General features: G+C 37.2%; 1 protein-coding gene across 2 annotated transcripts in view; it reads left to right on the top strand.

The window, feature by feature from the left end:
• Positions 1-24,704, top strand: part of PCMTD1 (protein-L-isoaspartate (D-aspartate) O-methyltransferase domain containing 1) — a 48,575-nt gene extending 23,871 nt beyond the window's left edge. For both annotated transcript variants that reach the window (XM_085052815.1, XM_085052816.1), the window contains exons 4-6: positions 10,437-10,608; positions 18,827-18,950; positions 22,032-24,704. In XM_085052815.1, the coding sequence (XP_084908941.1) occupies positions 10,437-10,608; positions 18,827-18,950; positions 22,032-22,402 (667 nt within the window). In that variant the 3' untranslated portion in view covers positions 22,403-24,704. The remainder of the gene's footprint in view (positions 1-10,436; positions 10,609-18,826; positions 18,951-22,031) is intronic.
• The last annotated feature ends 2,070 nt before the right edge of the window (positions 24,705-26,774 follow it).

The raw sequence follows: 26,774 nt of genomic DNA, 5'->3' as shown, positions 1-26,774 counted from the left end.
TTCTGATACCATGTAGGAGAAAATGCATATGTTTCATTATTATTGTTTTAATTTTAATACAAGCCTTTGTGTTGGCTGAGATTAATCTATAACAGAGGCCAGAACAAATAAAGTAGATTGAATGAGCAGCTTTATAATGCAATTTATGTATCTCAGAATAATGTGTGTGAAATACAGTCATTTGTAATCACTACTAATACTGCATTAATGGCTCTATTAAGTTAGATTTACCTGCTACCTAGTGAATTCCTGCACATATCTGTATTTGTGCATTTCTGTAGGTATCTTTACAAGACATTCAAAAAAGCTAGTTTTGATTGGAATGTCTTTCCAATCAGGTGACAGATCTGTGTACTGAAATTAAAAGAAATTAGGGTAGCGATGAAGTTTTATCATTGTTTAAACAAAATCTGATTACAGTAATTTTGTAAATGAATAGCAGAACACTGGGGTGTGTTGGTTACACTTTAAAACATTCAGGAACTTGAGAAAAAGAAAACAAAACTCTTAAACTTGATAAAAATGAATGTCAATGTTGTATGTATATTGGGTTTCAAAGAAATACAACTCTCCTCATCAGCCTAACAAAAATTATACTTTTGTGCAAGTGCTTTTTATACAAATCTGCCTGTAATGGCTGCACTGCAGGTGACCTGATAATGGTTGCCTAGTTGGATTTTGTGTTTTGGGGGGAATTTTTAAATTGTCTGCATAGCTGATTCTGGCTAACTGCTTTCTTTGTAAGTATTCTGTATTATTTTAATGTGGGTAATGAAGATGGTGTGTGCTTTTTTTCTGTCATAGGGTTCTTCTGTATTTGTTTTTACTGTAAGTATTAATATCATATCTTGAATTTTAAGCTGACTCTCAAAGTTACGTTCTTTGACTCAGTGAGTCTGGGTTTGATTCTTGTTTCAGTAACTTTTTCCTGCATCTTCATTTATAAGTGAAAGATGTTTACCCAAAGTTATGGACTGTTTCATCGGCTTTGGTCAGCTTAGTATTTGCCTGAACGACCACACAGGGAGGAGGTGTGCCATAACTGTCTACTGCTGAATGCTGGTGTGTACCAAACAGGAGTCCTCACTGTTTGAAAATAGCTCATATGGCAGACAGAATGAATGAAGTTGATTGTCTAAGTGAATGTGTGTGCGTGTGAAAAATAACTTTCACTTGACCAGCAGCCTCTAACAAGGCACTCAGGGGACATAAGGAGCACAGAGACCACAATGTGTGTTCCTAGCAGTAATGGAACTACGAAAATGGGAAATTCAGTAAAGCTTTGCTTTGCCACTTCCCTGCATTCTTTCTTAAGTGGATAAAGTTCTGTAGTCTGGTCTGATGTTTTATGCATTCTCCTTTTGAAAAAAGCAGCACAACTTTAAACTTTTGGGTAGGTACTTGAGAGCTTCAACCTGGATCATAAATAAACACTTTATAACTGTGTGGTGTTCCTTTACTTGGAGCAATAGGCCATTGGTTTTGCATCTGATTTTCATGTGGAGCTCTGGATCATGATGATTTAGGTGGGTTCTTGTCTAATAAAACAAGATGGAATATGGCTTTGATGCCATTTTGTGGGGGAATGTTCTGGTGCTGTGTGATACAATATAACTTTCTTTTTTGATTCCTGATAATGTTGAAGTACAATTAAAAATGTACTTTCCTATGATTCAGGTAAGGTACTTCACTAGAGACTTGACACTATATCAAATTACCATATCCAGAAGGATTGGAGACTCTCTCTCAGCCTAAAGGGAGGGCTGTTTATCTCTGGTAGCTGGTCTTATCTCAGTTTTGGCCTCTTGAACTGTTCGTCAAAAGAAGAGTTTTCAGATACCTGCTTCAGAAAGACAAATAATTCCAATTACTTGTGTCTGTATCCATATCCCACCAATCTATAAAAACAGTTTTCCTCTAAATGGAGGTGGAGTTGTGCATTCTGAAAAATAAAATACTGCCTTGATTTACTTGATGATGTATGTTTGCCAGTAGAAGCAAAGGAGAAGTTCTTTCTTGAAAACATCTGAAACTGTTGTGATGGTTGAGGTACAAAGATTTTAGATATAGACCAAAGAAAATTCTTTGAGTCTGAAATATATGTAAGGCTCTCTTTCATTCTTGAAACCTTCAGGGAATGCATGCCAATTAAGGGGAAAAGAATCATTCCTTAAGAAGGCTCTGTCTAAAACACATATGTGCAAGTACCAGGCCCCGCTTCACCTGTTTATTGAAGGGGAATGTGTTGTCTTTTCTGCTCCCATTCAACTTCTAGACCTAGAATATCCAGCTTGGAGAGAGAGCCACAGGGCAAGGCTAGGTTGCCCATCTTCTAGCACCCTATCCAAACCCAAACCTGGGTAAGCTGGTGAAGTCCCTGCTGTGAAAGAAAATCACCAACCCTTCTCAGGATCAAAAGAAACCACTTCAATGGTAAGTGACAAGAACCCTAGTACTAATTCTGGGATAAGTGTTGTGGGTGAAACTTCTTCCTGAAGTCCTGTGGTAGATTGTGTTGGCATTAAAAGAACAGAAAACATCTTCCATCAGAGTATTTTTCTTCATTGAAATGTAAGGCTGCTTGTAGGACTCTAAAGGCTCACTTTTTAAAATTAAAGCAGATTTGAAAGGCATGTCCTGTGTGTACACACAAAGACGAAGTTTCTTCTTGTTGGTCAGCTGGCTAGTGATTGTAGTAGAAAATCTAAGCAGGAAAAGCAAACTGTCTCCAAAACACACTGATGGCTTTCTCAGTTCAGATCTTACTGATAACTTAATTTCAGATAGTGTTAATAATGCTTTTTTAGTGGTGAGTAAATTCTTGTAGAGATTTAATCTAATCAGAGCAACACAGGCATGACAGGAATTCCAGTGGGATTCTTTGATGCTAGACGTTATGATAGAAAGGAAAATAGGGATTAGAATCATAGCCATTTTTTTCTTTAGGGATATGAGGGAAGTACTGTTTTTCATTCTTTACCTTGTAAACTGAAAGGCTCCAAAGACAATTCAATCTATTCTTACCTGGGGAGGAACTAAACCTGCATTTTCCAAGTATTTGATAGTTACAGAAATACATATTCTTGCCCCCTCAGAACCACCAATAAAATACCTTTTGAAAGTAAATCTCATGGTGGACACTGCCTTTTTTTAGAAATCTGTTATGGCTGCAAGTTTTGATAGTACTTTTACATTAGACCAGGTGATGACAATACTCGATGTATAGCTCCTATAAAAACCGTTGTTTCACAAAAATCCGCAGTTTAAAATTACTTTTTCAATCTATAAAACCATTTTCTGCTTCAATAAAAAATAGAAAGAAAACCCTTTTCTAGTTTTTGTAAACAAATTGTTCTCTAGACTTTTTCCATGGGTTTACTGGGGCCTTGACAATAAATTGAACTGACAGAAATTTTTTCTTGCTTCCCTATGCCTGTTCACTTTTCTTAAAATTCTATGTGGAATTGCTAAAAAGTATTCCTTCAGTATTGCTTTTCATTTTACTACCAAATTTTAGATATAATACAATGAAGTTATATAATTAAATTTTGTAAATCAGTGTTGGAGAGTGACATTAGTCATAAGTATTTTTAAGAACCAGTGTTTGACTTTTTCTTCATAAATGATTGAATAAGGTGCTTTGGTCCACTCAGTGAAACTGGTGAGAATATCAGAAATTGTAAACAAGATAGCTGAGAAGAAGCAAGGCAGTTTAATTCAGAGATGGAAATGACAAGTGAGTTAGAGATACAGATTTCTCACTATCCCTACAGCATTGCCTGGAAACTGAAAAAATGTTCTAGACAAAATTATGGAGTAGAAGTTTTCTCAGCATCACTTTTGGCTATTAGTGGAGTGCTGATTAAAATTACTGTTGTAATTGGATGCAAAGGACTTTAAATGAAGTCTACAATGAGAGCTTTTAAAAGATTCATTATTTTAATTTGTTTGTTTTCTAGTATTTCTATACCTGCAAAAGTTATCAACAATATCAGTAGGTGGAATGTTTGTAACTTTTCAATAAAACATGCTAGAAAGATATTAATATGTGTTTATACAGGAACCTAGGACTAGTTCAAAGAGCTTGGAAAAATACTTAAATGAGATTAAATGAACAGTGGAGAAAGAAATAGAGAAAAGGTGGAAAGAGTTTTGCCATCTTTTTCCTACTTAATAGGAAAAAAAATTAACACTCTTTAAAAATTATTTACCTTTATATCTGGCTGGGTTTGCCTCTAAAGCACTTTCACAGTCAAGTAAAATGAGAGAGGCTAATGAGTCATGGAAATCAAAAAGTATTTCATTAATCTTTTGCATGTTCTTGTGGCATGTTGTATCACATAAAGCTGTGTGAATATTGACCTTCATCTTTTGTTTTCAAAGAAGATAAATTTTAAAACGTGAAGAATTGACTAAATTATTTGAAAACTTCTTCAAAGTTTTTTTCAGTGAATATATAAGTGTTTAAATGCTAGGTTCTAGGAATGCTTGGCGTAAGATTACTAATACATGAAATTCTCGTTTGACATGGGAGAAGCTCTGAGATTGTATTCTTAATGCAATTGGACAAAGAATCCTGACCTTTCTAGGTTAAATGATGTGTAGGTTTTCAGTCTGTGTCTTTAAATCAGCACAGAAACTAATTTTACAACTGCTGTAGATTTATACACCAGTTTTTTGTTTCTTACTCTTTTCACCAACAAATGTGCCAGAACTGGTGGGGGTTTTATTTCCTTCTTTCCTCTCTTCTTCTACCACACTGAGGAGTCCTTTTTTGGAAAGTATGGTCAGCAGTATATTAGAACTAGGATAAAAGTGCATTAGTATAGGACAGAAGTAAGTGTTACTTCCTCATCACAGTAACAAAAATCATTTAATGTTTTTATCACATATTTTCAGACTCTAGACATTTTGCAGAATTATTTCAATGGTTATTAGTGTATTTGATGGAATTAGTTTCATATCAAACTACCCTAAACCCATGAATTCTTATGCTTGATTTACTATTCTGTTTTGAGATATTTATAAGGATATGTTGTGTTTTGATGTTTTTTTTCCCCACAAAGACTTCAGTGAAATTCTTTCTTCCAAAGTAGTGTCACTGTAGTTCAAGTGACAAATGTTAACAACTTGCCAACCTTTTCTTATACATTATTAAAGTTGAACAGTAGTTCTTTATGCCCTAAATTTAAATAAATTTAAATAAATTTCCCATTAGTAGGGAATTACTTAAAGCAGTTTGATGGTACTGAATGTGAATGCAGGCTTTTCAGAGGTTTGAGTCGACCAGCCAAAGGAAATGATTGTAGATGGGAAAACAGCATACTAAATTCATGCTGACATGGATTTTCTTTCTGTAAGGGCTGTGAACAGTAAGCTGAGAGATGTGAGTGTGGTTAGTAAATATAGGGATAGGCAGAAGTATATTGTCAGATGATATCTTGATGTGAATGTAGTAGTTGAGAGGTGTAAAATGTAGCTGGAGTGGTGCTGGTTTTCAGAACTAAATATTTCTTCTCTTAGCAAAACCAGTTCTAAGTGGTTCCCCAGTACTGCTTGTTTTAAGTATCTTGTAACATTTTACTATTTCCTTCAGATGCAATCTGTGGATTCTAACAGGTTTTTTCCTTCAAATAACTTGATATTTTTCTCTCCAGTGTTACTGAACTTGTTCTTTTTTAAAGAATCAATATGTTTACCACTTAAACCAAGAAAAACTTGCGCTTAATTTCATCTTCATAAGACATCAGGATAACATCCTTCATTCATGAAGGTTAAATACGTAGAAGAATCCTTCATTCATGAAGGTTAAATAGGTAGAAGAGCTTAGCCCAAGAAGTGTCCTGTACAATATTCAGAGCTGGAAGTAATTAAAGGCAGGGTTCATGGATGGGTATCATTAGGACCAAGCAATAAATCCCCTTGTAAAATATCCCTGCTATTAGGATAGGTTGGTGGTATACTCTTGGTGCTATGACAGATAGCACTAGATTGGTGGATATGGATACAAGAGTAACAAACTTAATCTTAGTTCTGTGCTGTAAATGTTTTAAATGATTGTTCATTTTATTAGAAATCTATACTTTGTAATACTTACAAAGTAATACTTTGCTGTGTTGATAGCTATAGGGAATCTAACTTAAAAATATGGGCAGTTACAATCTGTTGATCATTTTCTTAAGTTTCTGCAACAAAGGCAAAAACTCACTTTAAATCCTACTTTTTTTTTAATATTTAGCTGGAAGAAAAGTACCTTGGCTATGTTGAGTACAAACTTCAAATGCCCATCCCATGCAAAAGTTTTATATGCTTGAAACTGCTTGTTTATCTTGGGCCATTGCTGCATGTGCTCTGTGTGTGCTTAAATTTATGCTGTGGCAAGTGTTCATTTAAACAGAGATTTTCTGTTGCTGTGTTATCTGTAATGGGAACTCTTAATTTCTGTGTTCTTGGCTGTTAGTTCTCTTGTAATCAAGACAGCAGATTCAAGTGAAGAGCCTAAAGTGATTAAACTTCTCCAGATCGTTCCAGCACATTTTTCCATTCTTTTTGTTGTCTGATGTGTGAAATAAGAGGTTTTTTTTCATGTCACCAATATAATTGCTCTGTAAAGCCACCCTGGCCACATGGTAGAGGTGAACAAACATTAAACAACGCTTAACATTTCTCATATCCATTCCAGCCTGGAAACAAACAAAATATTTAAGTGAAATACTGTCTCATGTTAATAGCTATCTTATGTTTGTTGATACTGCATGTTAAAGCAATAAACAGTTTTATTTTCAGCAATATTAATAAAATATAGCTCCATGTAAGACAGAATGAAGTATAACATCTAGCTGGTTGTAATATCCCAGACACAACAGGAATAAAATAAACTTAATGTAGTGACAATTAGTACTAAAAGAATTTGGGTTTGATTGTTTTCAAATGGAACTTGACTTAACATGGTTGATGCTACTTTCATACTGTAAGAATGAAATGCTTGTGATGCTCTTGGTGTATTCTTAATATTAAATACTTCCTTGTATTTGTAGAACCTTTGTATTTAAGTTTTAAATAATTTCCTGATCAATTGATGGGGTCTCATATATTTGAGTAAAACCAAACTAAACTTTACTTTTGACAATTACTTAGCCAAGTTAGTAGAAACAGTTTTCAGAATTATACTTCAGTTTGTTTTCAAAGGTCATCTCAAATTATTAGGTTGGATAAATACAAGAAAATGATACATACCTTTATCAGCTGTTTCTGATTCAGAGGTGTTGGTATATTTGTGAAATTGAAATCATCTCAAGGCACAGGGATCTGTGAAAAAGTTTTGCTGCATCACTAGTGAGATCTGTATTACATGGGGGTGTGGAGGAACAAGATTCACTGTTCTACAATGTAACTTGTCCATGGTTCTCTACTCTAAAGTAGGAGCTCAGTATGCTTTTTTTGATATTTCTGGTATGAGTCACTGCTCATACCATAACACATGAAGCAGTTATTTCTGTGAGGTGCACGAATGAAGAGGGATTGGCTTTTGAACAGAGATGTTGCTGTTACCAGAGACAGTTTGTCACCTTTACCTCCTATTTCTTCTACCTACCTTTGCCTTTCTGGGTACCAGGGAGCTACATTTGGCAGTTCCTGAACTGCCTAATATTCCAGTGGGCAGCTAGCATACCAGTTCAGTCCAGCCGGGGGTGAGCATTGCATGGCCGGGTGAGCTGATTAGACTTTGTTTTCCATCTGATACAGATTACAGAGGTGTCTTCAGGAATTACATGTAACCTAGTCCATAAAGTGTTTAGGTTTGCTGTGGGAAATTAGTCTGTCAGGAAGACCAGCTGTTGACAGACTGGGTTGAAACTAGCTGAAAAACTCTGTGGAGAAAGAAGGTATTTTTTGAAGTAAATGGAATAATAAATGAACAGCTGTTTTGGTCACAAGCTTTGTGTCTTCACAAAATTCCACTGATAGCATGGAGGGAGCACAGTCCAGCCAATTTAAAATGCCTTTAGACAGAGTTGGTCTGTAGAGCTTAACCCATTTTATTCTTACAAGTGTATTAAGAAGTGGCATCTGTCTTTATTTGCACTTTGTGCCCTTCTGGTTGCAAGCTGTGTAGCTAAATGAAAAATTATCTTCAGCTTTTACTATATTTGTAGAGACTACTGTGTATTTTTGTCCTCAGCTCATGTATAGAATATTTTGTGTCTGGGGCATGTTTTGTGGGGTTTTGTTGTGTCTTGTATTCCTTGGACAGTTTGGTGTCCCCCTTTGTTTTAAGAGGGTGTGACCAGTGTATTCATGAACTTCTAGGGTGGTTTCTAGTAGAGGAAGCAGGATTATCTGGTAATAAACTTGGTGTTACCAGACGAACATTCTGAGAAGATAAGAAGTTGTGAAAGCTCTGGGGGCAGGCAGGGAGAGAGGCTGTCTTCAGTTTTCTAAAACTAACCAGGGACTTTGTCAAGATTTAAAACTGCATTTTAGAAAAGTACTGTACTCGTTCTCTCCCTGCCTCCTCCCCCTTACTCTTTTACTTTTTAAGCCCACAGAGGTACTTTGCTCAAACTTTCAAGTTAAATTGATGTGGTAATGCTTGGTTTAAACCATAGGCAACCTGAAATGAAAACTATAGCATAAACTGCCTGATGCCCTATATGTGCAATGTAGAAAATGTAGGAAAGAACATGATAGCCCAAGTGTTTATAAAATGAGATTTGCTTCTTCAGCAGATTGATCAGTGCTTTGGATTTCATTTTCTTCCCAGTATTTAACCTTGTCTAATGTATTTCTAGATCTTTCTGTGTTAATCTGAAATTATTGCAACCACAGTTTAGGCTTCACCTTCCCAGTTGTGTGCAACAATACAGTTTATCTCTACTCCCCCTCCATCTCCCCTGGGTTTTTTTTTTTTTTTTCAGTCAACCAGTGTTGTTTTGTAGCTTTTTTATATTTTTTCCCCTCTGAATTTGGAAAACATGCACTGTTGTCTGCAAGGAGTGCGTGAGAGAGAGCCATGCAGCAGTTGTTAAAAGATTCTGGGGTCTGTCTGGACTAGTCAAAGAAAGAAGCATTGCATTATTTTCAAGATCAAGCATCCCATCTTAGAGGGAAAAGTATACTTCCAGCAGAAACTTCAATTTCCTGATTTGTTAATCGCAGTGGTCTAGATCAGAAAGTCAGCCAAGCCTTACAGGCTTCATCCCTAAGCAGTGAAAGCTGCCAACTTTACCGTAACAGAAAAAATACTGGTTTGAATGTTGTCAGGTGTTGTACTGGGATTTGCTAATGCTAGCCAAGCAAAAAGAAAAATTACTTTCCATTGACAATCAGCCATAGAGTTCATAAAATGGCTACATGTATTTGAAGTTTTTAGAAAAATTCATTCCTCCTGGATGGTGTTTGAGATGCATTGGACTTTACCACTGCCAGGTGAAGTTTATGAACTTTTTCATGCAACAAGTGTCTTGGGTTTTATGTAATATTTTTTTCAAAGAAAAACATAAATCCTTTCTATGAGCTACTTTGTAACCTCTCTTCCTAAATGTAAAGTGCTTAGGGATGATGTACAGTTATTCACTGAAGGAATTTTTTCACAAAATGGTAAATTTTTTTACGGTGTTAACAGCTGAAGCAGTAACATGCTTCAGAGATTTAAAAAATGTCAGAAAATAACAGTGTTGTGGAGAATATATGCAGCCTTAGCAATAAAGTACTGCCCTGTACAATTTTCCTATGGTATTCTGTGCAGTGACAAAGAGTATTTACAGTCCTTGCAACTTGTGTTACAAACTTAGGTCTACTAAAATGAAGTTGTATAACTTCAATTTGCTGATGAAAATGAGAACAGATGTTTCTGAGATAATGAATCCTTTTTTTGGTTTTTTGTTTGTTTGTTTGTTTTTTGCTTTGCATGTGGTCAAAAAAAACTTCATTAAGTTCATTTTGGGGAAAAGTGGATTGGGCTCAAGGTGGAAAATTGGGAGGCAGAGAAAAATGAGTCTATAAAAAACTAACTTACAGAAAATGGAGTGGACTACTAGGAAATTAAACTTTTCAATGTTTATTCAACAGCCTGGATATCGATCATGGTTGATAATATACTGTTATAATGGCACTTTTACCATATGGCTTAAGATTTCTTTGACGAATCTGCTTCCTTGTAGTTAGTAAGGTGATGTTTTGAGGCTTATTCTGTTTTGCATAATACATAATTATAACTGCTTAAGAGTTTTTCCTCAGTGGTTCTTGATGTGGCAGAAAAAAATCATTAAAGTAGTACTGTCTTAATACAGACTCTTAAATTATGTATGCTTACATTTCTACATGATATAAGGGAAGATATAAAATACATTTTTCTGTCTTTATCTGAACTGGCTTTTCTTAAAAATCCTAATTTGAAATGTGTCCCTTCTTTCTTTTTTTCTTCTTCCCCTTAGATTTGAGTTCTGTGAACCTGCCTTTGTGGTTGGTAATTGTTTGGAAATAGCCTCAGACAGTCATCAATATGACCGGATTTACTGTGGAGCTGGAGTCCAGAAAGACCATGAAAACTACATGAAAATTTTATTGAAAGTTGGAGGCATTTTAGTAATGCCTATAGAAGATCAGGTGACTTAGTGACAATTTCCCCTTTTTATATTCTGATAAAATATAAATGTATTCTGATAAAATATAAATATATTCTTCTGAAATATATAATTTAAGGAATGCTTTTGAATGTATACTTGAGTTAGTTAATGTTGAACTAATGATACCATGATTTGGTGTATTTTTGCAGTTAAGCAGAGACTAATCTTTTTAATGAAGTCTTGAATGAAGTCTTTTTTCCTTTAAATTTGTAGGAAAGCATCAATGTCCTGCTTCTAGCAAAGTCTGTTTTATAGTATTTCCTGTGTATTGTACCAGCCCCAGAACTGCTTTGATATCTCCCTGCCAGACAAATATTTTCAGTCAGTACTTCAAAACAAAGAAACCACCTCTAAACCGGGAGAATTGATTTCAGAGAATACAAAATGACTGTGATTAGTGGGACATTGTAAGGGGAGGAAAAAAATGAAAGAAAAATATGATTTTATTTCCAGCAGTTTTCAGTGTTGCTTTTCCATGTTATATTTAACGCTTTTCAGACAGGGGCGTATTATTTTAATAATACTTCGCACTTTTATCACTTTTCATCCTTAGACCTCAAAAGGCTTCTCAATGGTAAGTATTATTCTCCCTGTTTTACTAATAGGGAAATTGAGAAAGGCACATCATGTGATTTAGGATGACGTCCTCCTAAATACAGATAATTACTAGAATGCTTGTTGATCAGCATGTTAGTTACTTTACTTTCCAAAAAGAATTCTTACACTGTCTGTCTGCTTTCTTAAAATACCAAAGAGATTTAAACGTAGTCTGCATGATTCAGTTCCATAAATAATTTCATTGTTTATTCAGCTAAGATACTGTCAGTTGAAATTGATGGAATCCAGCTTAAAAGTAGTCACGATTTACGAGAGAAATTAAAACTTTGACTATTTTAACCTTATATACAAATGGATAGGGCTTAGAGCATGTAAAGTATTAGGAGCACCTAAAAGCTCTGAGTTAATCTAGCGTGCATAAAACTGCTGAGAAAATGTTTAATTCCTCATTTGTCTTCCTGAAGGGGTGGAGAATTTACTTGACAGACAGGAGTCCGTTGCTCCTCGCAGGTGCTCGGCATACTGAAAGAGTGTTACAAATTGTTGGCAAGGGAGCTTTCTGCCTTCAAATGAGGCAGTTTTTCAGAATACGAATAGTTGAACACTACTGCGTGTTATGAGTTAGGTCTCAAAAACCAATCAGAGACGTAGAGCCAATTAAAGAATTTATTAATTGCGCAAGCAGATAGCAGCCAAGTTACAGTGCTGGGCGGGCGTGGCGAGCCTCCCTGCTACACCTACAGCACCGCGCCTGAAGATGGCAAATCATCATTTTTTATAGCTCTCTTTACCCCCTCCCTTGAGTCCCCTCGTGGGTCTTGACTGACGTTCTTTTGGGTGTCTCGATTGGCCGTGGAATCGTCGCTCTCTGCGCTGGTTGGTAGTGATTAGGGGTGCGCAGGTTTTTGGGGGGGGTTTCTTTCTTGCATAGCAGTTAGACTGTGTCCCGTGGGAATCACACAAGGCTGCTGAGCGGCCTTGCGAAAAGAGTTACAATTGTTGCAAACCTTCAGCAGAATGGTTTGGCTCTAAAACAGGAACTCTTTCTGTTAAAGCAAAACTGAAAAGCAGAGCTTAGCAAAAGCAAGGAATTAAAACTTATTTTCTAAACGATTTCATGAACTATACCTATTGTAATTTATAACAATTTCCCCCCCTCTCTTATGTTCACTTTTAGTTCATGAATTTATTTTAGAGGAAATCAAGTGATTCAACTTCTAAGTCAGCATCATGGTCGACACCAGAGTTTTCATCACTACTATTACCTGAGATTGTCTCATAATGGGTTGTGATGAGCAGCAGGTGTGCTGCCTCTAAGATGTTTTTAATGATTGTAACTACACGGTTGAAAATACAAGGGCCTATAGTTAAAGCTAAAAGAAGCACAATGAAAGGCTCAGCGATGGCAGACAGTAATGTGGTTAACCAAGGAGAAAAATTGAACCACCTCTCATACTATGGTTGCATTGCTTATCTTTTTCTAGCCTCTTTCGTAGTTCAGACATTGCATCCCTTTGCTACCCCGGTGTGGTCAGCGTAAACACAACATTCTTCATTGAGTGCTACACACAATCTTTCTTCTTGTGTGAACAGGGTTTCTAAGCCTCTTTTATTTTGTAAAATTATTTTGGATAAAGATCTCAAAGAGGTTTCTAGTGCGGTGATGGCATTTTCAAGTTTTTCAAGGTCTTCATTGACAGCTGCCTTGAGTTCAGAGAACTCTTGTCCTTGTTTTACAAGTGATGCTATTCCGGTGCTAGCTCCAGCAGTGCCTAGTGCTAATAAAGTGGCAATGGTTAAGGCTGTGGTTGGTTCTCTTTCTACTAGGTGATGTTTAGGCACGGTATTATGATCTATCACATAATTATCAGGATGATAACTGATCCATGGGATTATCATGACTTGAATGCAGTAATCTTTAGTGTTAAAGGCATTTAAAGGTATACATGGGGTTACCCCAATGCTGGCACAGACCCAAAATGTATTTTTGGCCGGCAAAAGCCATTTAGTTTTCTCTCTGTTTGGTTAGGTTATCAATAATTTCATTACATAGTGTTTGTTTTTCTCTTGGGACTTGGCCGATACAGGTGCCTTTGCTAATTACTTGTGCCAAGGTAACCCCGGTCTGTAACTCTAGGCTCTTTTTCTACATACACTGAGTTGGATTGATGTCATTACTTTTGTTTCCTTCACTACTAATGGCTATAGCATCATAGAAAGGTGGTTTTGGGGTGTAACAGAGCTGGCAATGTTCGGTTAAATTTGGATTTGTAGCATTCAAAGCAAGATAACTACTTGTAATTAGTTTAAGTAAATTTCTTGGCTCTGGTGGTACCAGCTGTGAACTATTTTGTGGGTCTTCAGGAAGAGGCTCTTTTTTTATTTTAAATACCCCACTGTAATAGTATCCAATTTCGATAACTCAAACTCCGCAGGTTTGTCCTAGGAGCCAAATGGGATCTGTGGGTTGCAATGTGGTGAGCTGTATTCGTTTGCAAAAGAGATGTATTATGTAAGCTGCACGATGCGGCTGGTTACAGCCAATTGGCCAGAGCTGAGCATTTATGTATTTATCATGATTTTTCTTTCCTCTTCCTGGATTAGATATTACAGTTTCACAACTCCAATATGGACAGTAATACTCACTGGGCTAGTTGCAGTAGTCTTTCCCTGGGTTAGAGGCTGGGCACATGTAAAGACGTACTGCATCGTAGCGATAGTTTTCAATAACAGATTTCAAGGTTAGTGTAAGATTGGGTACCTGCGGACTTACCACTTTGTCACTTGCTACTACTGTGGAGGTGTACAGGTTAGTTACAGACCATTCAAAGGGCTGGTGTGGGTGTGTCTGAGTTGAAGTGCTGCAGGATACCAAGCAAGTGAGACAGGCTATTATCGAGGCTGTGTATGTTATCTGCAAGGTTCTAGTGGGGGACCTCATTGTTGTTGGTGTTTCAAATAAAGCCAAATTGTTTCCCAATTTAGGTGGCAAGCACTCCAGCTCACTCCGTTTTATGGAAAGGGAGTTCAGAGTCATAATCCCAGGTGTTGTTCCCACTCTTAGCTCCCCTCTGCCTGGCTTGTCGACCAGGTTGCCTCTGGCCACAAGGATATTCTTCTTCTCGGCAGCAAGGGAAATCTTCAGGGAACTCATGGGTTTCTGCTTGCTGTTTCCAGCGGATTTTATAACTGCTCTAATTTTTATGTTTAACTGCTTCTTCCGTGGGAGGTAGATATGCCAGTTCGACTCTACATTCGCTCCCGATAAGTTCGGCCACCAAGGGCATGGGTTCATTGGAGTGATAACAGTACAATTCGGGGTGAATGCCTTGGGCAAAAATTTCCCACCATTCTTTAGACCCCTTTTCCAATCTGCCCAGATTAACTGCCGATTGTAACATTTGCATTGTATCATCTCTTTCAGCTTCATAGCAAGGGAGGCATAACCCCGATGGGGGTATCCCTCGTCTGCAATGGATCCACCACTTTTTTTTTTGCGTACCTTGCAAATAAAGCACACAAAAGGGTAACAGTTGCAACCAGCATTGTAACATTTAACTACATAGTCTTGTGCATATCGACCAAAATTATATCTTGATTCATAACTGTGAGTAGATTTCTTTAGACAAATGTTAACAGGGTTCATGTGGGTTATAGGAAACTTATTGTCTCTGGAGTCTTAGCTTTAAGTCCTCAGGCTGCTGTGATGAGATGATCTGCCACGTCGGATCTCGGGTGAGCTTTTTCACACGGCTGGCATGAGTCTGCCCTTTCTCAGCAGTTCGTATGGCAGACTCTGTAGTGAGTAAAACTAGAAAAAGTCTTTACAACATGGGGTTAGAGATAAATATTTTGTATCAATCTTTGTAAATTGTAGTTTAAACTCTTAGTACTTTTAGTTCTTTTTTCTTAAACAATTTAATAAATTAATTATATTAGTCAAATGTTTTTCTTTAATTTACTTGTTGCTATCAAGTCAAGTTATTTACATATAGTATTCATTGTGCAATTTTAGATGGGATAAATTATTTTAACAATTTTTTTTAAAGCTTATCTAAAAATTAATCAAAAATCAGTTAAAATTAAATCACAAACTAATTAAAACCAATTAAATTTAAACTGAAACAAATTTTAACCGGATACCATTTAAATCTGTTACAATTCAATAATCAAACTGGTGACTCTCTCTCGGTTGCTGCTTGCTACTCTCTAAAAAAAACCCAGCTTTTGCCAGAGGAGAGCGGCTGCAGCTGCACTCTGGGAGCAGGGAGTCTGACAGCCGCTCGCCCGGGGGGGGTGTTTGGGGGAGAGAGACGTTTGCTCTCTCTCTCTCAGCACCTCCATGCGGCTTGCACTACAAGTTAACATACACACAAAAAACTAATTTGACACACACACAAACTAAGTTAGCTTTCTTTGGCACTCACACATAACTATGTAGCTGACACACACACAACTTTATTTTCTTTGCTTAGGGGTTTCATTTTAATTTGGTCTTGTTTTTAATATACCTTTTGACATTTCTATTTTTCTTTAAGTGCTTCTTTATCATGTTTTCTTTTTAGACAATTTCACTTTTAATATTCTTTCTCCTTATAATAATAGCATGCAATTCCTTAGCCTGACTTCCTTTGCAATATTCCTTTCGTGGGTCTATCTCGTCTTTTCGATTCTCTTTGCTTCACTGGAATTTCTTCTCTTTTAGCTTTTCTTTACTTCTACAACCATCAAAAGTCTAAAGTCTCATCTTTAGACTTTTTTCTATGAACTTTCTGTGCTTTATCTAACTCTACGTCTAGCTCGTTTTTCAACTTTCTCAGTCTCTTTCTATCATTTCCAATGTCTTTTCTTTTGTCTCATGATTAAACTCTAACCAAAACCAATTGAAACTAATAAAAATCTGGTAAAATAACTAAAACTTAACTAAATACAATTAAACCAGAACTTGAGCAACTCGGCTCAAAAAAAATCAATTATTATTACTTAAGATTAAACCAGATCAAATCTAAATCAAATAACTACATATAGTCAATTTAAATTGAACTGTAATTAATAAAATTAGTTAAGAGAAAATACACACATTGTAACATAACAGCAAACTCACTCTCTCACACAAAAAGAAAAATAGCTAAACACTCTCAGCTCTCTCCTAACGCTCCCCCGCATATCTATCTCCCTAGTGCCCTTGAGGACCCAGCTCAAGCTCCAGGGATGTTAAACAACCCTCTGTTCTCACTTTTAGTTTTCTTTTTCTTTTTTTTTTTTCTTTTTTCTTTAAGTGGATATAAGAATATGCTTGTCTTAGGCTTTATCCACATATTCTGTCCTCTAGGCACTGCCTCCTTTATTCCCTGAATACTGATAGCTCTCAGGTCTTGCATGTTAGCCCAATCTTGTGGGTTCTGGTTTTCCCAAATACGCATGCCTGCTGCCCGGATCATGCGTCTCTCTTCCATTGTAAAAGGTATTCTCAAAATTGATTGTAACTCATCCCAGGTGTAGAGACTATGACCCAGGAACTGATCTACTCTTTCTGCTACCCCAAGGGGGTCGTCTAAAAGATGTCCCATCTCCCTTTTAAATTCACGGACATCCATAGAGTTTAGGGGAACTTCCACATATCCTATACCCGGTGCCTGGCCACCCCCCGCCTGGTTTACCATTCCCATAGCTACTTCCTTTAAGGGATATAGATTGCGAGTCTTGCTCCGGGTAATCGGACCCCGTGGGACGTTAACCCCATGCTCAAACAAGGGACTTCCCCACTCCTCAGGGGACAGTGGCTCGGCTGCACTTCTCGCCTCGTGGTCTAGTGGAACTTCTCCCTCTCCTTCCCGGCCTGGTGGAGGTGTGGGAGGTGGGGGTGCATCAACGGATTTTCTTCGTTTATCTTTCTTTTGAAGCACAAACCCCCGCCCCCTTCGCGTAAGGAAGCCAGAGAGCCGCAGAGTCTCTCTCCTCTTGACTAAATGTTTGGTTTTTTTTTTACTGTTAACTCAAAGATTTAAAGCCTGGCAAACAAATTCCTCATCGGATCCAAAGATAGGCCAGTATAGGGAATCAGTTCTAATTTGTTTTCCTTCCCAAACTACCATACCGTAATTAATCATTTTATTTTTACTCTTCCCCTGGGTCCGGGGGTCATCAGCCCAATATTTCAGCTGTATGCCTAACGGACTGTCAGGGGGAATCCCTGGGAGTCTCCCGCTCCCCTTCATGGAGGCAGGGGGCTTGCTCTTCCCCTGTCCCATCTTCTGGAGTGCCCTCACGCGCACCAACAACACAACACTCGCTTCCTCCCGGTCGCGACCTGACCCTTTGCGGGGAACAGGAACTGCGCTACTGGGGAGCCCCAATCACTTCGTCCGTAAATGGACGTCTCACACGCTGCACTCCGGGAAAACCACCCCGACCACCCACGCCGTGTGTGTCTCTGTATCTCAACCTATACTCACACTCCGTTGTCCGGCGTCTTGTGGCTTCCGTGCACGAAATTTCAGGGGCCTTGAACCCTTGGCTGATACCCGAAATTTAGGTCCGTCGGGTAGGGGCGCGCCAGTGGAGTGTCCCCTCCAGGCCGTCAAATCACGACGGGGCGCCTCGCTTTAGGGAACTCCCGGGGAATTTCCCTATCCGAGGTCAGGGCACCAAATTGTTATGAGTTAGGTCTCAAAAACCAATCAGAAACGTAGAGCCAATTAAAGAATTTATTAATTGAGCAAGCAGATAGCAGCCAAGTTACAGTGCTGGGTGGGCGCGGCGAGCCTCCCTGCTACACCTACAGCACCGTGCCCGAAGATGGCAGATCATCATTTTTTATAGTTCTCTTTACCCCCTCCCTTGAGTCCCCTCGTGGGTCTTGACTGACGTTCTTTTGGGTGTCTCGATTGGCCGTGGAATCGTCGCTCTCTGCGCTGGTTGGTAGTGATTAGGGGTGCGCAGGTTTTTGGGGGGGGTTTCTTTCTTGCATAGCAGTTAGACTGTGTCCCGTGGGAATCACACAAGGCTGCTGAGCGGCCTTTCGAAAAGAGTTACAATTGTTGCAAACCTTCAGCAGAATGGTTTGGCTCTAAAACAGGAACTCTTTCTGTTAAAGCAAAACTGAAAAGCAGAGCTTAGCAAAAGCAAGGAATTAAAACTTACTTTCTAAACGATTTCATGAACTATACCTATTGTAATTTATAACACTGTAATTTATAATAATATAAATTTATAAATTTATATTCCCTAGACAGGTGGGGAATCTCACCTAGATCTTTTTTCACTTAATCGGAAAAGCTTCTGATTTAACATTGTAGTTGGCCCTGTTCAAGGAGGAGGTAGGACTCCTGAGGTTGCTTCTGATCCAAAGTATTCTTTGATCTTTTGGAAAAATGAGGAAAAACAGAACTTACTTTAGTTGTTTACCTTAGCGCCCTGGAAAACCAGTTGCATCTCTTCCCATTACCAAAGAGCCTTATTCAGTACTCTAGTGACCAAGTGATATTTCAAGGATTATCAAAGTCCTTTCTGTTCATAAAACAGCCTTCATTTATTAATTTTGAAGTAGAACAAAATAGCATTGTGTTTGAACACCAGTCGGAATAGTGTTGATTATGACAGAATTATAACTACTGATTTATCTTGGTTTTGTTTTGCAGCTAACTCAGATCTTGAGAACAGGACAGAACACCTGGGAAAGTAAGAATATCCTTGCTGTTTCATTTGCTCCACTAGTGCAACCAAACAGAAATGACAACGGCAAACATGACACCGTGGGACTGCGTAAGTTTGTGCTCCCTCCCTTTGGCTTGCAGGGATGTTACAGTGCCTGATGATGGAGGTCTGGAATTTGAGAGGCTGTACTGCAGAGACATTCAATTTAGCGAAGCCATAGCTCACTGAGATGTTTTGGTGCTCCTGGTGCATGGTCTTTGTTGTTTCACAGTTAATATCCTGAATTTAAGTGATAGAATGTTTCCAGCTTGTTTTTTCCAGCCACCTTTTCCTTTTAGGTTCAGCCTCTGTATTACAGCACTGTAGATGAAATAGGCAGCTAATATTAGGTCCTTCATAGTGCTAACTTTCTCATGGTCTACCAGAGAAAAACATTTTCTCCTCCCCCTGAAATGGAAGGAAGATGTTTAAACTGGGGCTTTAAACTGGGAGTATGATAAAATATTAATAACCTGAGTGTGCTTTATGTTTGTCTGCAATGGATACCTAGCTGTTTGCTATTAGTGATTGGCATGGGCTTTCTAGCTGCAATGCTTTGAGTAAAGATAGGAAAGGTGTTTAGAAAGTCTTTGACAGTACACTTGCTGCCAAGATGGTAAGATTGGATTATAACAGGGAAGGGGATAAAGCTGATAGAGAAGAGAATAGAACAGAAATTTTCTGGCAGAGTAGTTAGGGCTAGGAGTAGAATAACACAGGGCTTTGGTAACACATGGGAAATTAAAGCCAAAAATGAGCCTAAAAAATTAAACCTTTCTCTCCTCTTTTGTTCTGCTAACAAATAACCAAAGAGAACTATCCCTATGCATATGTTTTCACTGTGAAACTGGTATAAGCCCCTCAGGAATTCAGGATGTCCTGTCAGCTTTCATTGCCTGTAACTGCCGCTCTGGGTATTAGTTTTAAGTGTGTGAACTTGCCAAGGATAGTTCCTTAAGATAGTTACATTTACCTTTGCATTTTTATGCAAAGTATAGAAGATGATTTCCTTTATGTAATCTATTCCTTTGCAAAAATAATTAATTTTTGTTGTTTTAACACTTTTTTTGGGCCCTCAGAAGGCATTGTCCTGAAATTAACTTAGTAATACAAGGTTATTTTTTCTCTCTGTTCCATCCATAATAGATAGGTTGTATCATATCTAACAATGAAATACAGAGGTGGCTAGTCAAACTTTACAATGATTTTATACAGTCTAATTCCCTAGAACAAAAGAGGATTTTCTATCAACATTCCTAAATTTTCAGAATGAGAAGTGCAGACCATGGACATTTAGAGCTGCATGGTAGTACAATAAAGGTGTTTCCTGTGTTATAATTTCAAAATTACTTTTTAATGATAAGAGGAAAATAAAAAGCAAATGTGGTGCTGTTTGTGCTATTTAAAAGCAAAGACAATGTTAGAGGCTTGAAGTTTCACTGGAAGATGGGATCAGTGAGATAGGCTTCTTTCCACTGCTCAGGTTGATCTAGTTTTATTTTGAAACTTAAAGAAGTGTTTGTGTGGGTGTGTTGCGTGTATGTGGAAGGGATGGGGGGTGTAAAAAGGAGTATGCTGAAGCTCAAGAAATAAAAATTCTAGCTAATTTCTCTTTTATAATAACATTGTCTGTTTGTTTCAAATCCACAGGCCTATATAATTTGTCTTAAAAGTTCTAAGTAGTCTAGTGAATATGCTTCTCTGTAAACTTTAGCCAGAGGTTGCAGATGTCATTACTAAGTAAACATGGAGTCTATGCCCTACTTTGGACAACCCTTGAATGCTTTCTGACACATATGTAGTGTTATATATAGACTAAAGTAACTCTGATATGTATATGAGGCTTACTAATATATCTGTCAGCCATGCTCAAAATAGAATCTGGTAGAAGACTACAGAGGTGTTGCTAAAAGGTTCATTTCATCAACTTCGTTACTGGTTGGGATGCAGTGCACTGAGGGAAAGACAGTTGGAAATACATAGTAAATGTGCAAAATTTTGCATTCTGTTAGTCTCGTTTAAAAATGCTTGCGTTTATTATGATAGGCATACAATCTGCAGTCATGGTTTGTTTCACCTGAACTTGCAGAAGTGTTGTGGATGGTTAGATAAGGTTTTGTTCTTGAATTTTGAGCTGATTTTATACTAAAGAAATGGCACTCTTTTTTCCCCCTCTCTTTGTCATGATCTGAAATCAGTGTTGTCAGTCGTGAACATCCTTTCTGTCTCAAATTAGTCTGCAACTGAAGCTAGTGTATGAAACAGTAGATTTTGTTTGGACTACATCAGGAGTTTTTTAAGCTGAATTGAATTTCTGGAAGTATAATTTTTGAAATTATTTCTTCACTAACTTCTTCCTTGCTGTAGTCCCCATTAATTTTATGGTATTCTGTATGGGAAGGAAAGTGACAAGTAAGAAAGTTGAACAAGCTTCAGGTTTTGTTGGTGTGCTTTTTTTTGTTTTGTTTTTCTTGGAATTAGCCATCCATAGGTCATCTAGAGGAGGTGTGTAGTAGCCAAGCAATATTTTGTCATCACCTGCCTGTCATTGGAAAACATAAAGCTTTGGGCTTTTTTCTTACTTGCTGGTTTGGGTTTTTTCCCTTTAGGACTTTGGTAATTTTGATTCCTCTTCTGCTGTGAAGATGTGGTTGGCTTACCTGGTTGGTCATGTGTGAATTAGGCATGTCCCTCCCTCATCAGTTAGATTCTGTAGGAAGTGGGGAAAAGCATAGTGAGCAGAAGGAGGCAGAAGAAAGGCACTTGCCTAAACAAATGTGGCCCAGGGGTTAGAAATTGTTTTCCCAGAGCAGGATCTTAACAGTGATAGCAGTAGGTGCCAAGATGTGCCAGGTGCTAAAAAGTGACAATACTTGTATAATTTCTTAAATTTATTTTAATGTTTTGTTCATGCTTTTTACTTCTCTTGCACATCTGTCAGACGACCTCTTTGTTTCTTGGACTATGCCACAGGGTTTGTCAAGGTGATGTTATCTAACCTTCTTTCATTAGCTTATTGTATCATGTTCTAAAATTTCAGTTGAATTGGTTTGGAACATTAGTCTTACTACCCTGCAGCTAGTTGGGTTGGTTTTTGGGTGTTTTTTTTCTGAATTTCACTTAGTATAACTTATTTTTCTTTCATTTTAGCTCCATGTGCTGTTAGGAACCTCCAGGACCTAGCACGAATATATATCAGACGCACTCTTAGAAACTTCATAAACGAGGAGATGAAAGCCAAGGGTATTACTCAGAAGGCTCCTCCGAAACGCAAGCGCAGGAGATGTCGTAGACGCAGGATTAACACCTATGTGTTTGTTGGTAATCAGCTCATTCCTCAGCCTCTAGATAGCGAAGAAGATGAAAGAATGGAAGATGACAACAAAGAGGAGGAAGATAAAGATCACACTGAAGCCTTGAAGCCAGAAGAGCCTCCTCGAAATCTGTTGAGAGAGAAAATTATGAGTCTACCATTACCTGAATCTTTAAAAGCATACTTGACCTATTACAGAGAAAAATAACTTGTTTTAAGTAGAATAATGCCTACTGATAGTTCCTTTATTCTTGAAAATGTAGCATTTATTAAGAAGTAGGTGGACAAATTATTATTAGTCTTTCATCAAGACTGAAGTACAGCGATAAATGGTAACTTGTCTCTATCTTGTTTTTGCTACAAGGAAGACTTGCATTCAACAGTAGAATCCCTTTTTAAAAATCTATTTTTCTTTAAATTTTGAAAATGCTGTTTTAACTCTGATAGAAATATATATTCCATTATGCAGCACTAATCAATATTTTGCATGGTAAGTCTTTTTTGATCCCTAACAGATTTGTATTGATAAAAGGATGAGTGAAATTTTATATATGCCAAATAATTGGTTAAACATGTGCATCTGACTTGATGAGCAATTTGTCTGTATTTATTATTATTAGGGAAACATTTTAAACATGCAGACACTTATCCTCTAATGTCCAAATCAGACCCTTCTAAAGTTTATTTTACTATGGCTTTGTTGCAATCATTATTACTATGTTGGTATAGTTGTATTCCAACAACACAAGTGCAATAAATGTATACAGACACTGAATGAGCTGGCTTTAGTGAAATATGAAAATACAAGTTCTGAAATGTCAGATGACCCTGCTACTTCTGCATTTATCTTTTGCCAAACGAGCTTGAGACAACTTAACAGCTTCTCTCAGAGCCTTAAAGAAACACCATATTGAATAAGAAGCAAAGCAATGCTTACTTCAGCTCTGCTTATATTTAACTCCATTTTACACTGTCAGTATTTCTAACTAGAGGCAATTCCTCATTTGTGGGAAGTATAGGACAGTACATTTTGTTTATTTCTAGAGCTCACAGCATTGAGTCAAAAAGTTTGGTAATGCAAGATTGTAATTTAGATTTCAGTCATCTATATTTACTGCTTTTAAGTAGAGGTAGAATTTCAACAAAGTTTAGTTTGTATTGCTTACTGGGATAGCTATAATAGTAGAAGTTAGAATTTGTTCAGCAAATGCACTTTAGTAAGTGAATTTTATACTTAACATGCATCTCCAAGAAGGTAGACTTGTGCCAGCCTATATTTTGTTTCTGAGCATGGCTCTTAGCACAAAAATATTTATAAAATCATATGCATCTTTTGGAAACCTAAGAGTAGCAGTGCAAATGTGGGGACCCACGATAGTGCTGATTTAAATCCTTCAATGATTTTTCCTCTTCTAGTTGTGAAGTTACTTGCAGTTTTCATTTTTAACTTTGCTTTTGCCATCTTAATTTCTTCATTCTGTTGTAACATAACCATGAGGTTAAACAGTTTATTAAGAACTTGGCTGGAATATGTATTAAAACCCACAATCATTGGAAATGAATGCCTGTTAGACCCAATGAAAAGCATCTATATTGAAAGACCCCGGTGATACATTTTATAACACTGGTGACACTTCTTTTTGTGTAAAACAATGAACAAAATCACATATTTCTAAAGCAGTAAATGTTCCTATTCCAAATATTTAAAACCAACTAGTATTCATGTGGTCTAGCAGTCCAATATTTACTTCAAAATACATTAGCATTTTGTTGCATCTGAGGAGAAAGATCAGACACAATCCCATGACACTGACTCTTTATGGTGCATTTCATGCTGTAGTCCCTGTTTTTAAGGTACATCGTAGTAATGTTTAAATGAAATTTCATGAAGGCCTGTTGTACCAGCATGTGGAGTTACTTTCCGCAATATATTTACCGTATAAGTAAACAAAAGTATTTGAAATAAATATTCTGACTTTATTTTAAAAGCAGGAAAACCTTATAAGAGATAGTTTTCCAAAATAATGATACTAATAAAGTAATTGTGATGCTTCAGCTAGAAGAATTGAACATAATCTTGTTTAAATGGGTTATTTTAGATGGAAGTTAAATAATCTGAAGTTTGAGATGTTTGTCTCTTCTTTTCTTGGAATCTACATCCATAAGCTCAAGAAGGAGATTACTAAATATTACTTAAGTACTTCAAGGACTTTATACAGGATGCTTTTAGAGAGTAAATTTCTGCATTCTTTCACACCTGTATACTTGGAAAAATGGACAGTGGATGACTTGTCATGAATCTTCAGTATGTAAGTTTTTTTTGGAGTCACTGAAAGAGAATGTTTCCTCTGTGTTTTATATGTGGATTTATTTTACACTCTTGAATTTATATTTACATAAATAAAAAGGTAGAAACGCAAAATTAATTAAAATTTAATTTTTGCCATCTCACTTGATGATGGGGACATTGTTGCAATAAAATGGTTTTTTGTGGTTTCTGCTTGCTTGAATTTCTGTGTTTCTGTGGAAGTATTTTCAGTTATTTGGAAATTCAGGTACCAGTTGTTTCATAATTAGGTCAGTAATCTCTTTAATAAAGGCTATTCTTGAATTTCAGAAGTACATATTCTTTCTAAATTTTGAATTTTTGCAGAGGTTGAAAGATGAGATGTTATTCATGACACAGGAAAGCTATTTTGGTCCCAGCACTACTTTTGAAGTAGTTGTGTGGATATTTTCCTCTGGAGAGCCCAGAAGCTAAACTTGAGCTATATACTAAAGAACATTTCCATGGTTTGTTTTTCCTCTAAATATTGAGGGGTTTTGTTTTTCATCCTCAACTGAATAGCTATCTGGGTCAAAAGAAATAAGGAAAACTTGGAGGTAAGAGCCACAAGGGTGGTGAGCAACCAGTGAGTCACACTTCCTACTGAAACTCCTTGATGCAGCTTTATTTTATTACTAGTTAAGAGAAAAAATACAAGGTGGGTAGGATAGGCTGAAAAGCAGTGTTTTAATTGTGGCCACTGTAAGGAAGGGTATGATGAATTGGAGCTTCCTGAGGGTTTATGTTCTTTGGTCGGGAGGAGGACTCAGGACCAGTGCAGTCTTTTCAAAAGACCTGAATTTTTAATCCCATGTCTTTCAGGAAAAACTGAGCAGCTGCCTCCCAAAAACTTGAGCAGTTTTCATTGCAATGGACTTGGATAGCTATGCTTGTTAGAGCACTCTGTTGCTTGTTCAGGTGCTGGCAACTTAAATCTGTTTTCTTTTTTTTTATCCTGGTTTTTTTTTCCTCTAAATTACTTTTTAAAATGCATCTTTTCCTGTCAGTTTGAAAACAAATAGGGAATGTAATCAAATGTGCTATGTTCTGATTAAAGCTGTTTTAACTCATTAAATATTTATCCAGATGTCCTCAAGAGTGTCTCCTTCCATCATTCATGTAATTGAGTAAAACTGAAGGCTTTGTGTGATTTACTAATCAATTATAAAAGATAAAGGAGTGGCGTTCTATGTTCTTATTCGAGGTGTATACTGAACTTCAGTTTAATGAGCTGCTACTTATTTTGACAACACTTGAATCATGTATGAGGTGTTTTCCATAAACTTGTTCTGAGAAGGTCATTGGAGTGTAACTGGAACAGTGAGGCTTTGAAGATGTGTGTTTCTTGAGATGTTTTAGTAAAACAGCTTCAGTAGAATCTAGATGACTGGCTTGATCAATGCCTGGCTCTCACTTCTGTAGTTTCACAGTGTACATGTCAACTTGTCGAATTGCTCTGTTCAAGTAAAGTTGGCTTGTTTAGCCACAAGGCTTGCACCATGTTTATGGTCAGTATGGAAGCAAGAATCTAATGCTGGTTTATCAGTGCTTTTCAGCATGATAACATTTTCTTTCTAGAGTTTTTTGATTGTCATTCTTTGTAGTCTGTGATGCTTTAAAGAGAATTGTCAGGGGAGCAAAGGGAACTTTCACATCCTTTTTAAAGTTCTGTCCTACTGCAAGCAAGGAATATATATAATACCTTGCCAGGATATTTGGCAAAATACTTCATGCTGGAAGGAAGCAAAAGCAGTACATTGTTTTCTCTCACTTTTTCTTCATGCATTCATGACCAGCCATGATTTTAGGATGAAGAGAGAACAGAAAACTACTGTATGTATCAGTACATGCTCAATGCTGGTTGCGTTTTTTTAATAAGCATTTCCTTTCCATTTTGGTAACATTTTTGTCCTGGCGGAAAAATAATTTATTAGGGTTTCCTACTGCTCTATTGCTTACTTGACCGCATTCCATGGGTGGTCTCCACGAACTGAAAAATATTTCTTTCAGGCAAAAAAATATGAAGAGTTAAATTGCAGTTCTTCATTACAGCAATAAAATTGTAGCACATGCACTTCATTTTCAATCATCCTCTTGAAATTATGCTCAATCTCCCATTGTTTCCCTTGAGTTTTAAATCCACAGCTTGCAACTGCTAGAGAGGGTAACAGAGTTCTGCCCCTCTGCCTTCTTTCATGGGCAGAATATTTTGTTCACGTTGATGGTTCCTTCTTACCCTCCTAGGATCACCTTG

Source organism: Lichenostomus cassidix, chromosome 2 (assembly GCF_008360975.1).
Source record: "Lichenostomus cassidix isolate B80296 chromosome 2, HeHo_3.0, whole genome shotgun sequence".
NCBI classification, from domain to species: domain Eukaryota; kingdom Metazoa; phylum Chordata; class Aves; order Passeriformes; family Meliphagidae; genus Lichenostomus; species Lichenostomus cassidix.
The sequence above is the reverse complement of the archived record's forward strand: the minus strand, read 5'-3'. Positions and strand labels throughout refer to the sequence as shown.